Raw genomic sequence first — 13634 nt, forward strand, 5'->3', positions numbered from 1 at the left:
CTCTCCATCCAAACATGGTGTAAAGGGTTTGACTATTTCGGTGAAATGGATCATTTTTTTTTAACCGGTTTAGTTATTTGGTTTAGCTCAGTTTAGAAATTTTTAAAATTGGTTAGACTGAACTGACCGAAAAGATGAGTATAATTGTTTTTAACCTATAAAAAATTTAATTAGGAACGTTTTCATTCTTCTTGAGTATGAAAATCACTAAAGTCTAATTCAATTATGTATATTGAAATAAAAATCCTTTTGAGTCTATAAAAAAATTCAAAAAAATTAACAAAAACTGTTTATTTTTATTAATCTTCTTATCTTGATTCAATCGAAAAAACCAAAATTTAATTTAGTTTGTTTAATTCAGTTTTATTTCGATTGATAAATTTATTTTTGTCAGTCCAGTTGTATTTTGGAAATCAAATAAAATTTTACTTTGCCTATTTATTTTAAACTTTAACTAAACTGAATCGATGAACACCCCTACTCACGGGAGGCTTATGTTCTTTATATCACAAGCTGTTCTCCTTGCCAATATAACGCTGCATGAGAACGTGTGTCGGCGTCTGCCACATAAGATCTACACTCAATACAAAAAGAACACTGTTGAATTTTCTTTTTCTATTTATCTGCTCTTCCTACAGCCTGATTATAAGCAATAAATCAGATGTATCCCCCATATAAAATGGCAATTCCCTTTCAATCTACAAAAAACTGACCTTTCATTTCTCCAGTATTGCTATTTCAATTTCAAAAGAAATAAAATAACTACAGAGACCCACTATTGGTGCTGTTATTTACTATTCCACACTATTCAGTGCCACTCCTTTTCCCATGCAACATTGTCATAAACAAAACCTTCTGCATTTCCTCTATCTTCTTCCCAAATCTCTCACATTCTGACATGTAATCCCTCCGTTTCTGTTTTTCTATTCTTCCTCTAAAAAGCTCTCATCTTTTGTACATGGAAAATTTTTGTTTCCATACTAGTGATGTAGCATAAAGCACATCTTGCATTTCCACTTAGACCCATAATTCTGCCAGAATTACTATCTTAGAAAACAGAGAAAATGTCAGGTTCCAATTCTCCATACTTAAAGGATATACTCTCGAAACACACGGCAATACTCGGCCTTCGTCTATGGGTCATTCTTGGCATAGCCGTTGGTGTTGCATTTGTTCTTCTCTTAATTTTCTTCTCTCTGTGGCTTGCCTCGAAGCGCCGCCCCAAGAGGCCATCAATCCCTGTTTTCTCCAAAGAAATACCAGAAATTGAACAACTCCCTATTGAAACGCAGAATCAGAATGTGGGTGAAATCGATCAAAAGGCAGCTTTGTTAAAGGATGAGATTGGAGAGCTGAGTATGAAAAAAATTTATGCTGAGATAGGTAAAGGGTGTCGGATTGAGCACCTAGAGAAACAGGGAAGCTCTGTAGATAGCAGGGCCGGCGAAATGGTGAGAATTTTGGTATTATTTTGTGCATGTTTGGTTGTAATGCATAAAAAAAATCTCAGATATCAAAATTTAACAAGAAGAATAATTGATAATTGCTAAGAGACACCTAATTGTATTACTGTCTTTTTTTTTAATTATTGGCAGGGGCTGTCAAGGGGGTTAATATTTTAACAGAGTAGTTTTGGCTTTATGCAGCGCACTGACTGTAGAATCCAAACTGCGCTGCATATGGTTGTGCGCTGCATGAAGCAAAAAAGACTCTGTTAAATCTTTACCCCTGCCAAGGTTTAGCTGTATTACAGTCAGTTCACTTTTTTCAACTTATTCTAACAGGGCCCAGAAGTGTCACCCCTGGGGTGGGGACACTGGTACACGTTGCGCGAGCTTGAACTGGCAACAGATGGTTTTTCAGACAAAAATGTGATTGGAGAAGGAGGCTATGGCATTGTGTACCGAGGTGTTCTCCATGATGGGGCCCATGTAGCTGTCAAAAATTTGCTTAATAATAGGTAATTATATACATCTTTTCGTCTTGTTGTCTTTGTTTTGTTCTCTCTTGGCAGTGGCTTAGCCAGGTTTTAGGTAGTTAAAATAAATTATTATTATATTAATTATTATTATTATTTTATTTAAATTATTATTCTATAAAATATTATTAAATAATTTTTATTGAAAGCAGATTCGGTAATTGACTATGAATTAAAATCGAGAAAATTGGTACAAATCAACCGAATTAAATCAAAAACTCGATTTTTTTCGAAAAATTAATCTAAAATATTGAAGTACTAAATTTTACTTTGAAGCATATTTCACAAGACTCTTCTATTAAAATTCTGCCCATTTTGAATAGTTAAACCTAATAAAAATAATTTAATCCATTATATTAAATTTGAGTATATTACTTTATAAAATATTTTAGTCTATTCCTTTCAAAAAAAAAAATAACAAGTTTATTGTGGTCCCATTATCATAACATTCTTAATCACCTTCCTCTTGTCGATATATTTCAAAATATATTGATAAAAGACTATCAAATTTGTAACAACTCGACCAATTTCATTAATCGAGAGCCTTGATTCAGTCAAAAGTCGGCAAAACTCAAATCCAAACCAACTATATACGAACTTGGTACCGTATTCCAAAATCCAGGGATAGGCGACTGCCCTGTATATAGCTAGCCGCCACTGTCTCTTGGTTATGATGGATTGGAGATACTCCAAAATTGAATACTGAAGTGCTTCATAATTTTCGTGCTCCAATCAATACCTCACACCTTTATCTCTCTTTTCAGAGTCTAAAAAGCTCATTCAAATGACCTCCATATTAAAATATATTTGGAGACCATATTTTTTTTTTTTAAATTTCTGTACTAATTTTTAGATATGTATAAAATCATTATTTTTAGATGGTCCATAATTTTTTGAAAAAACATTGACCTATCTAAAAAAATAGTAAATAATTTTAAAGAATATATAAAATTTGGTCTTCAATCACATTTTAATATGATAATTATGTTGAGCAATTCAAATAAACTTTTTAGACTTTTAAAATAGAGATAAAAATGATAGACATAATTGGAGTACGAGAACAATGCGACATTTTAACCTTACTCAAATTCAAATACAATAGTACGAGATTCAATTTCTACACTCATGAAAAGAAGTTTTCATGTCTCATAGCATACCAAGCGATAAGGTCTGTTTGTAATCTAATCGTTCCTGTTAATGTTCTTGTACCAATTCGATATATCGGATAACTAATTTTAAAAGTTTTAAACTTGCATCTTAACTAAAACTAAATTTTCATTTGTTTGCAAGGGGCCAAGCTGAAAGGGAATTCAAGGTAGAAGTGGAGGCAATTGGTCGAGTTCGGCATAAGAACTTAGTAAGATTATTGGGCTTTTGTGTTGAGGGGGCAAACAGGTACTTTTTTAATTAGAATAATCATATACAGTATGATCAATACTCTATATTTCAATTTGAGTTTTATAAAAAAAAATACATATATTACCAGTTCTTACGTTCATCACATTGTATTATATTTCTATGCTTATCATTTTAGTAATATTTTTTATTTTTAGCTCAATATCCATTTAGCTATTAAATTTGGAGTAGAACTAGGATGTTCTTATGAGCACCAAGTTTTTTGTGAGCTTAACTTCAAAATCTATCAGAATGATTTCAAACAACAAATCCAAACCATTGAAATCGATCTATTTCATGAGTGATGTGTTTACATGTCAAATTTATAAATTTCAAATTAATTTCTTATAAAGTCAATTGGTAAAAAAATGATGAAAAATGAACGAATTAAAATTAACTTATAAACTTTTTTTTTTTACCACTTGACTTCGTACTAAATTAAGTTGAAAATTTATAAATTTGACATGTGAACGCATCATCGGTTTGAACTGTTTGGATTCATCGTTTGAAGGCAATCCAATATATTTTGAAGGGCTTAGGTGAGTCTAAAAACAACCTAGTTATAATCGTACTTCTATGCTTATCATTATATTACTATTTTCATTTTTAGCTCAATATCCATTCAGCTATTAAATTTGCATGCCGACAAGTAAGATCATTCTCACCTGTGAATGAACATTTCTTCAGTTCCTATTGGGTCACTACCATCTTCTTTCAGTAAAAGAAAACAGGATAGATCCTTACACATTGCAATGTAAAATATGTCCTTTTTTTTTTTACCAAATCATCTCTCTTTGAATAAACCATGCAATGCCATGTGCTCAGATATCTATCCATTTTTAAATTAGAAGATGTGGCTGGACCAGAATATCATAATGTTTAAAAGGCAAACCGCCAAGTTTGGAATTTAGGGACCATTTCTAATTAACAATTTTATAAAATACTCATATGTGGGACTTTATTTAATTATACATTTATTAGCATTGCCCTGATTATCCCTAACATCAATTGTTTGTGAAAATTATGTTTTCAATTATCTTTAGGATGCTTGTTTATGAGTTTGTGGATAATGGCAACTTAGAGCAATGGCTTCATGGAAATGAGGGACCTACTAGTCCTCTAAATTGGGATATTCGCATGAACATCATTCTTTCAACTGCCAAAGGGTAAATTTTGTATTCCTACAGGCTAAATTGCAAATTCACCACTTGTATTCTTCAATCTTTATACCAAAGTAATGAATGCTCTCTTCCTGTTTGATTTTGTTCTACCAGTTGATATAATATTGGCTTTCAATTTGACCAGGATTACATATTTACATGAAGGGCTTGAGCCGAAAGTGGTACATCGTGACATTAAATCAAGCAATATTTTACTGGATAAGAATTGGAACTCCAAAGTCTCTGATTTTGGATTGGCAAAGCTTTTGGGATCTGAAAGAAGCTATGTCACTACTCGTGTGATGGGCACATTTGGGTCAGTTTCCAGTTTATCTTTTATAATTGAATCAACTTATTTATCTGAGAAGCCAATCAAAAGTAACTCATTATTCTATAATTTTGAGGAAGAAGAATTAATTAACAATCTGTAGGAACTGGGAAATATTAACTTAAACTAGTTAATACAGTGTGTGTGAGTTGACAGTTAATTGGATCAATACAATCTAATGGTCCAGATTTTGAAAAAAAAAAATAGCCCTTTCGACATCCAATCTCTCTCTCATTTTACAAGGAGCAAGGATATTTTACAGTGGAGTATTCTCCAAATTCAATGGGGTTTTCCCTCTTGTGCTACATACAAAAATATTTGCTTGTTGTTTTGTATTTATACTTCAATATGGTATCTCTCTATTATGCAGTTATGTAGCACCAGAATATGCAAGCACAGGCATGTTAAATGAGAGAAGTGATGTGTATAGTTTTGGGATACTTATAATGGAGATTATATCAGGTCGTAGCCCGGTAGACTACAGCCGTCCACCTGGCGAGGTTAGTAAAACTTTGCAAAAACCACCCTTAACTTATCACCGAGTTACAACAAAAACCTTACCTATATTTGCTTGTTCGTAACCTCATTTTTTTTTAATAATTTTGATTCCAAATCATAATATTTTATTCTGGTAAGAAGTGGAACTTTTATCTTTTATTTTTTGCCCATTACTTGGTTGTTCAAAATGACAATCAGTACCAGTAACAATTTCAACTAGTAGCAATTTCAATTTCACAATGAAAAGTGAACTAGTAGCACTTTCAATTTCACGATGACAATCTGCATACAACTGGTAGCAATTTCAATTTCACAATGAAAACTAAAAAGAGAACTCACAAGCGATATCAAATCCCTTTGTACCCATACCTATCTTAAAGCTGCCTGTTTTACTTGAACCCACTTCTGAAACTCGATTATTGATGAAGGAGAATTAGAAACCTAGACATTATAACATTATGTTTTAACAAAAAAAAAAAAAAGCATCCATGATTTAATCCATATTTAATTTCATGAGGCCCAATATGGTTTAATCCATATTTAATTTCAGAAATTCACATATTAATTTCGGCCCAAAATAATTTGGCCCATAGGACATTTCTAATATTAAACCACAAACCATACTAAAAGATTCTAGCATACCAAAGATGGTTAACACTGTCTTCTTTTTAAAATACTAGTTATTGGAAATCTACTTTTCAGGTTAATCTGGTAGAATGGCTGAAGATTATGGTGACAAATAGGAACTATGAAGGGGTTCTAGACCCGAAATTGCCAGAGAAACCGTCTAATCGGGCATTGAAAAAGATCCTTCTAGTTGCTTTGAGGTGTGTGGATCCTGATTCACACAAGAGACCTAAAATGGGTCATGTTGTTCACATGCTTGAAGTTGATGATTTCCCTTATCGTGATGTAAGTCACCAGAGTTGATATATTCCTTAAAAATTATGAAAAAATTATTTAAGGATCACTAGGTTATCTGAAAATGCACATTGATTCTACAATTATCTAAAAATATTGATAGTTTTTCCCTTACGATTCACTGCATTAATAAAAAGCTATCAACATATTATTTACAGGATCGCCGGCCTGGTGCAAATTGCAAAGACAGCCCCTTGGAAAAGGCAAGCTTGCTACAAAAGTCTGTATCAGATTCTGGCGATAGCAACAGTTATGAGAGTAGCACGCGCACTCAGGTCTATAATGCATCAGCTCGATGGAGAAATTAATGTACCTCTCTCTTGAGTCTGGCAAGTATCAGCTATCAGGTGGTGGCCATGTTTCGTTTGTTAATGTAAAAATTTTGTGTGCCTTTTAGTAAAATGTTTGTGTTAAATAGAAATAATGAGAAGTTTTTGCATATATTTGAGTAATATGTGTGACTTAATTAAAGACTGGTAAGGAGTGAGAAGACAATTCATTGATAATTTCTCTCCTGAGAATACAATTCTATTATATATATAGATCTAGTCTGACAATCTAAGGTATCCATATCAAGCAACATATTGTTATAAGATACAATATTAAAAATAAGAAATTTTTATGAAATTACTTACCAGTATTTTCAGTTTCTTTGTAACATTTTATTTTTCAGCAGAATACTTTTACATCTCAAGAATTGAAATATTGGCATTTTAGAACTGGTACAGGGTGGTACACACGTTCTGATACAAGACTAGCTGCTGATATTTACAGAATCCTAAATTAATAAATAGAAGATATTAATCACAGTACGAAGAGTTCCATATCCCCCTAAGATGATTCGGATTTTGTATTATGGAGAGTGGCGGTTTGAAATGGTCGATGTGAAATACGCGGATAATAAGAAATACTGTTCAAGTACAACCTCAGATAGAAACATGCACTTCAAGTGCGCAACATTGAAAGGGTTGATTCATTTAAAAGCAAGTCAAATGAAGATAATAAAGATACCCATATTTATTGATCTGCATAAGAATTGTCAAATCAGCAATAAAATAATGACCTCTACAGTAAAAAGTAGGCATGTTCATAACAGTATATTTGATAGAAAAAGATCAGGTGCATTATATCTAAACTAAAAAGAATATATCCTGATACTCAGTAATGAAGATAAACAGATTGAGTGAGTCTATGGTATTATGCATATCACGGGTTGGTCCGTAATATGGCTCAATATTTGACTTTTCAAAATCTTAGTGGTCGATCCGAACCGTTCATCTTGTTCTCCATATTAATATGTATTTGGAGACCAAATTTTACATTTTTTGAAATTTTTTTACTATTTTTTTAGATATTTAGAAAATCACTTGATCTGAAAATTCTGGACCATCCAAAAACAGTGATTTTCAATAAATCTAAAAAAATAGTAAAAACATTTCAAAAAATGTAAAATTTGGTCTCCAAACACATATTAATATGAAGAACAAGATGAACGGTTCGGATCGACTGTTAGAATTTTGAAAAGTTAAATATCGAGCCGTATTATGGGCCAAATCGTAATATGCATAGTACCATAGACTCACTCTAAACAGATTTTAATTAGTTTGGCAATGGTTTTTAAAAGGATGAAAACATTTATGTGAGAAAATAGTGGGTGGATCAATCGTCACGCCCCAATCCCTGCAGTGGTCCAGCCCAAACCGTTCCTTGTTTATTCATTTCATGGAATTGTTTTTTTTTATTATTATTATTATGATTTCCTTCTGGAAATTATATATGAATGAAGCTATGGTGCTATTATGCATAGCGTATATTGGTCCGTGCTATGAATTCATATCTTCATTTTGAAAGTTTTAATGGTCGATCTGAACCGTTCAACGTGATTTCCATATGAAAATGTACTTGCATACCAAATTTTATATTTTTCAGAATAATTTTACTATTTTCGTAGATAGGTGGAAAATCACTTGATCCAAAAATTCTGAACCATTTAAAAACAGTGATTTTCTACATATCTAAAAAAAAGTAAAAAAAAAATCTAAAAATGTAAAATTTAGTTTGCAAGTATATATTCATATAGAGATTATATTGAACGGTTTAGATCGACCCTTAAGACTTTTAATATGAGAATAGTGATTCAAAGTACAGACCAATGTGCGCTATGTATAGTACCATAGACTCACTCATTATGTATGCAAAGCGATTGAGGCTATGGTATTTTGCAATGTGCCGATTGGTTCGTACTATAGGTTTATATTTTTGTTTTTAAAATTTAAATAGTCTATCTGAACAACTCAAAATGTTATTCATATATAAATGCACTGACATATCAAATATATAGATCATGTGATTTCCTACCTGTCTATAAATTTATAATTGTTTTTTTTTTTAATATAAAATTTGATATCTAAATATTTTCATATGAAGATCTTGTTGAGTGGTTCATATATATTAACTGTATGAATTAAAACAAAAATATGAATCGATAGCGCATATCTATGTGCGCTTTGCAAAATATTATAGACTCACTCATAGAAAGCTACCAACAATTTCTTGCTTCTCCGTTCTATTCATATAATTAAATTATGAAATCATTCAATTTTTGCAGTAAATGACCCAATCTATAAGGTTTTCTACTTCTTGAAGCAGAAACAAGATAGTTTGTTTTTCTTTTGAGTGAGTCTATGGTACTATGCATATCACGGGTTGTTACCGTGTTACGGCTCTATATTTGAGTTTTCAAATCCTAACAGTCGATCCGAACCGTTCATCTTGTTCTCCATATTAATATGTGTTTGGAAACTAAATTTTACATTTTTTGAAAAAATTTTACTATATTTTTAGATATTTAGAAAATCACTTGATCTGAAAATTCTGGACCATCCAAAAACAGTGATTTTCAATAAATCTAAAAAAATAGTAAAAAAATTTCAAAAAATGTAAAATTTGGTCTCCAAACACATATTAATATGGAGAACAAGATGAACGGTTCGGATCGACCGTTAGGATTTGAAAACTCGAATATAGAGCCATAACACAGTAACAAATCGTAATATGCATAGTACCATAGACTCACTCTTTTCTTTTTCTTAAAGATGTTTAATTTATCGTCACAGGTTAAATAGAGCTTTCGGTGTAGATAACGATGACAAGCGCTGTCATTATATGATTTTCTTAAAGGAATAAGGCTTAGTCTATAAAATTAATTGAGGGGCCTAAAGTCAAAAAGGTTACAGTCATATTTAAGATGATGCTTCCACGGTTCCATATCTAAGTCAGAAACCATACTCTTTCAATTGCTACCTCATTATAATATATAGCAAATTAAAAGAGTAGAACTAGGGTGCTCTTAAGCTCACCAAAGTGTTTGGTGAGCTTGACTCTAAAATCCATCAAATCAATTTCAAATGACGAATCCGAACCGTTGAAACCCGCCTACCTTACGTGTGATGCGTCTACATGTGAAATTTTTAAACATTCGAATTAATTTAGTATAAAGTCAAGCGGTCAAAAAACGTTCAAATAATGAATGCACTAAAATTAATTTATTAACCTTCTAATTTTGACCGATTGACTTTATACTAAACTAATTCGAATGTTTAAAAATTTCACATGTAGACGCATCACACGTAAGATAAGCGGGTTTCAACGGTTCGGATTCGTCATTTAAAATCGATTTGATGGGTTTTGGAGTCAAGCTCACCAAACACTTTGGTGAGCTTAAGAGCACCCTAGTTCTACTCAAATTAAAACACCTTATAAGAAAGAGACATGAGAATATGATCAGATATGCAGACTTGATTATCTAGCAATAAATTAAATTAACTGCAATTCACAACTTCCATGTTGCCTTTTTTTGACAAATATTGTTTATTTGTTTTGCATTAAAATAGCAATTGATTGGGATTTCCTTTGCTGATATGTTAGTAAGTTATTTTGATTCCTAAACCCAAAACAATATATAGGAAAGTAGAAACTAAATATCTAGGAAATTAACTGTATGGGACAAGCAGACAGCTCCTATGAAAATATAAAATGTACCTAATTTGCATGTGCAATTCCATTGCTTAATTATTCTACGGGTAATTAATAAAGTTATCTTTCCACAATTTTCTATGAATTACATCATTCATGAAGGAGGTATGGTAGATCCGTGAAGAAATTATAAACGAGTTTTGGGTCCATTTATATATGCGTTATACACGCCAATAGTCTCTCCACCACACTTGCAAGTCTCCCTCTCATATTTAAAAAAACAAATTTAAAATCAAATTCTATTCTGGACCCTACACAACTTGGCCTTAGCTTGTGCAAATTGTGACTAACCACCCACCAAAATATAATGCAAAATAAAATCCTATATTCATAACCCATATTGTCTTCTTCTCCTGAACACTGACATGCCTCTCGATTTCTTTATAAGTACCATGTGTGCTTCCTCATAATTATCATAATCCAATAACCAATTCATTATGACACTCCATATACCAGTAATCACATGGACTGTTACTGTACTAGCACTAACATGTGTGTCAGCAGATCCTACCATTCACATTGTCTACATGGACAAATCTCTCATGCCGAAAGCCTACTCAACTCACCACGACTGGTACAATGCGATACTTGCAAACACTGACAACACGTCAGATCCCGTGCAGGATATTCTTTATGTATACGATAATGTGGCACATGGATTTGCTGCACGACTCACTCAATCGCAACTTTCTCTCCTTAAAAGCACACCTGGAGTGTTGTCATATCATTCTGACATGCCGGTGAAGCCTGACACGACATACACCCCAAAATTTCTTGGTCTTGATCAGCCAGGTGCTGGTTTATGGCCTGCATCTGGTAGAGGGGAGGATGTTATTATTGGTTTAGTTGATACCGGTGTATGGCCTGAGAGCGCAAGTTTCAATGACATGGGTTTTCCACCCGTGCCAAAAAGGTGGCATGGTGCATGTGAAACCGGTCCTGGGTTCGGCCCCTCATCATGCAACAACAAACTTATAGGTGCACGAGCGTTCAACAAAGGGCTGCTAGCTAACAACCCTAATCTAACACTATCCAACACTACACCACGTGACACTGAAGGTCATGGTACACACACTTCATCGACAGCTGGTGGCAGTGCTGTACCTGGGGCTTCTTTCTTTGGGTATGCTGAGGGGACTGCTAGCGGTATGGCGCCACGAGCAAGGGTAGCAATGTACAAGGCGCTTTGGGACGAAGGCGCCTATACCTCTGATATTCTGGCAGCAGCCGATCAAGCCGTTTATGATGGCGTTGATGTGATTTCCTTGTCGTTAGGGTTTAATTTTGTGCCTTTTTACAAAGACCCCATAGCCATAGCTGCTTATGCCGCAATGGAAAAGGGCATTGTTGTAATTGCCTCAGCAGGTAACGCGGGGCCTGACCTAGGGTATTTACACAATGGGACTCCCTGGCTAACTACAGTAGCAGCCAGCACAGTGAACCGGGTCTTTAGTGGAGAAGTACGGTTCGGAGACGGCACATTGATTGATGCTGCATCGATATACCCTGGAAAACCTGTACTTTTGAAAGATTTGCCTCTAAAATTTATGGGCAATTGTACTGATGAGAAAATGTTAAAACAAACTCGGCATTGTATTGTGGTATGCAGCATGAAAGATGACATCAGTTTGGCCCTACAGACAGTTAGTGCCGCCAAAGTAGATGGCAGTCTCTTCATAACAGATGACATATACAGTGAATTTTATGTCAGTTTCTCTTTCCCTGGGGCTATCGTAACCCTATCAGATGGGGCCATACTTTTGGGCTACATCAATAAGAGCTCAAATCCTACGGCTACTTTACAGTTTCGAAAGACCATTTTAGGTGTGGGTACCGCTCCTCAAGTGGCAACTTACACCTCGCGGGGTCCATCAGCCAGCTGTCCAAAGGTTTTAAAGCCTGACATAGCGGCACCGGGATCCCTAATTTTCGCATCATGGGCTCAAAACTCATCGGTAGCTTATGTTGGGTCCCGTGAGCTCTTTGCACCATTCAACATTATATCTGGCACTTCCATGGCGTGTCCCCATGTGTCAGGTGTGGCAGCATTGCTCAGAGCCGCACGGCCGGAGTGGAGCCCGGCCATGATCCGTTCAGCAATTATGACTACAGCAAGTTATTTAGATAACACTCTCAAGCCAATTAAAGATATAGGAACAAAAGGCCACGTGGCAACTCCTCTAGCCATGGGCTCGGGACAAATCCAACCCAATAAGGCACTCGATCCGGGTCTAGTATACGATGCCGGGCCCAAGGACTACATGAAGCTCCTATGTGCATCCAATTTTACTTATAATCAAATCAAGGTTATCACCCGTTCTTCGTCAATCAATTGCAGTGATGCTTCGGAGGATCTCAATTACCCGTCTTTTATCACCTTTTTCAAGGGTAATAATGGAAGCTCTTTAACAGAAAAGGCTGTTAAGGTTTTTAAGAGAACTGTGACAAATGTTGGGGATAAGGAGGCCACTTATAGTGCAGTAGTAAAGGGGGTTAAGGGACTCTTAATCACTGTTAATCCGGATAAGTTGGTTTTTACAGAGAAGTGTGAGAAGCAGAGCTTTGAGGTCAGAATAGAGGGTCAGATCAGGAATAGAGCACAGGAGGTTGTTCATGCTTCACTGACATGGGTAGATGATAAGGGGAAACATGAAGTGAGAAGTCCCATTGTAGCAACTACCTTTATGGGTTATTCTCTCTTTGATTAATTTCAATTTTCATTTTGTAAAGGCAGTCTCAGTCCTCAAATATGGGTTTAATTATTAGGTGGTAATAATTGCATTAATCAATTATGCGTTAATAAAAGGCTATTTTCTTGCTGTTGCTTGTGTGGTGTCCCTTGTTACCTAGGAGACAAAGTAATTAACGAAAGGTAAAATGGGTCGATGCAATAGGAATTTAATAGCTGAATACTGGATAAATATCAAACTAGCCCTGGCTTCTGGGCCGAAAAGCCTATTCATCTTTCAGCTAAAAACAGGAATACAGGATAGGCAAAGATAATAAGACAAAACAGATCTTTAACAATAAAAATATAATACGACCCGCAAAATTGGGAAATAAATCCACTTGGCAGCTTCTGAAAAAAATCTGATGTTATTCAAGACTGGAATATAGCTAGTATAATGTCAGCGTCATTTAAGTTTATATAACATTAATTTCAAAATTTATCGAATAGATTTCACACGGTAAATTCAAACCGTTCAAACCGATCTACTTCATTAGTTGTGCGTTTAAATGCAAATTTATAAATTTTTGAATTTATTTAGTATCAAGTCAAGCGGTCAAATGAGTGACTTTTTAAGTTAATTTTAATATA

At 34.2% G+C, this 13634-nt stretch overlaps 2 protein-coding genes across 2 annotated transcripts; both read left to right on the forward strand.

The window, feature by feature from the left end:
- Nucleotides 1-805: 805 nt before the first annotated feature.
- On the forward strand, nt 806-6907 carry LOC144575869 (putative serine/threonine-protein kinase At1g01540). The gene is made up of 8 exons (XM_078326119.1): nt 806-1451; nt 1785-1960; nt 3269-3373; nt 4417-4539; nt 4679-4849; nt 5232-5361; nt 6062-6271; nt 6439-6907. The coding sequence occupies exons 1-8, from the start codon at nt 1065-1067 to the stop codon at nt 6586-6588; spliced, it is 1452 nt and encodes a 483-aa protein (XP_078182245.1). The 5' UTR covers nt 806-1064; the 3' UTR covers nt 6589-6907.
- A 3679-nt stretch (nt 6908-10586) lies between these two features.
- LOC144575314 (subtilisin-like protease SBT3) lies at nt 10587-13104 on the forward strand. The gene has a single exon (XM_078325408.1). The coding sequence runs from the start codon at nt 10753-10755 to the stop codon at nt 13021-13023; it is 2271 nt and encodes a 756-aa protein (XP_078181534.1). The 5' UTR covers nt 10587-10752; the 3' UTR covers nt 13024-13104.
- The last annotated feature ends 530 nt before the right edge of the window (nt 13105-13634 follow it).

This window comes from Carex rostrata, chromosome 24, assembly GCF_964058835.1.
Source record: "Carex rostrata chromosome 24, lpCarRost1.2, whole genome shotgun sequence".
NCBI lineage: Eukaryota > Viridiplantae > Streptophyta > Magnoliopsida > Poales > Cyperaceae > Carex > Carex rostrata.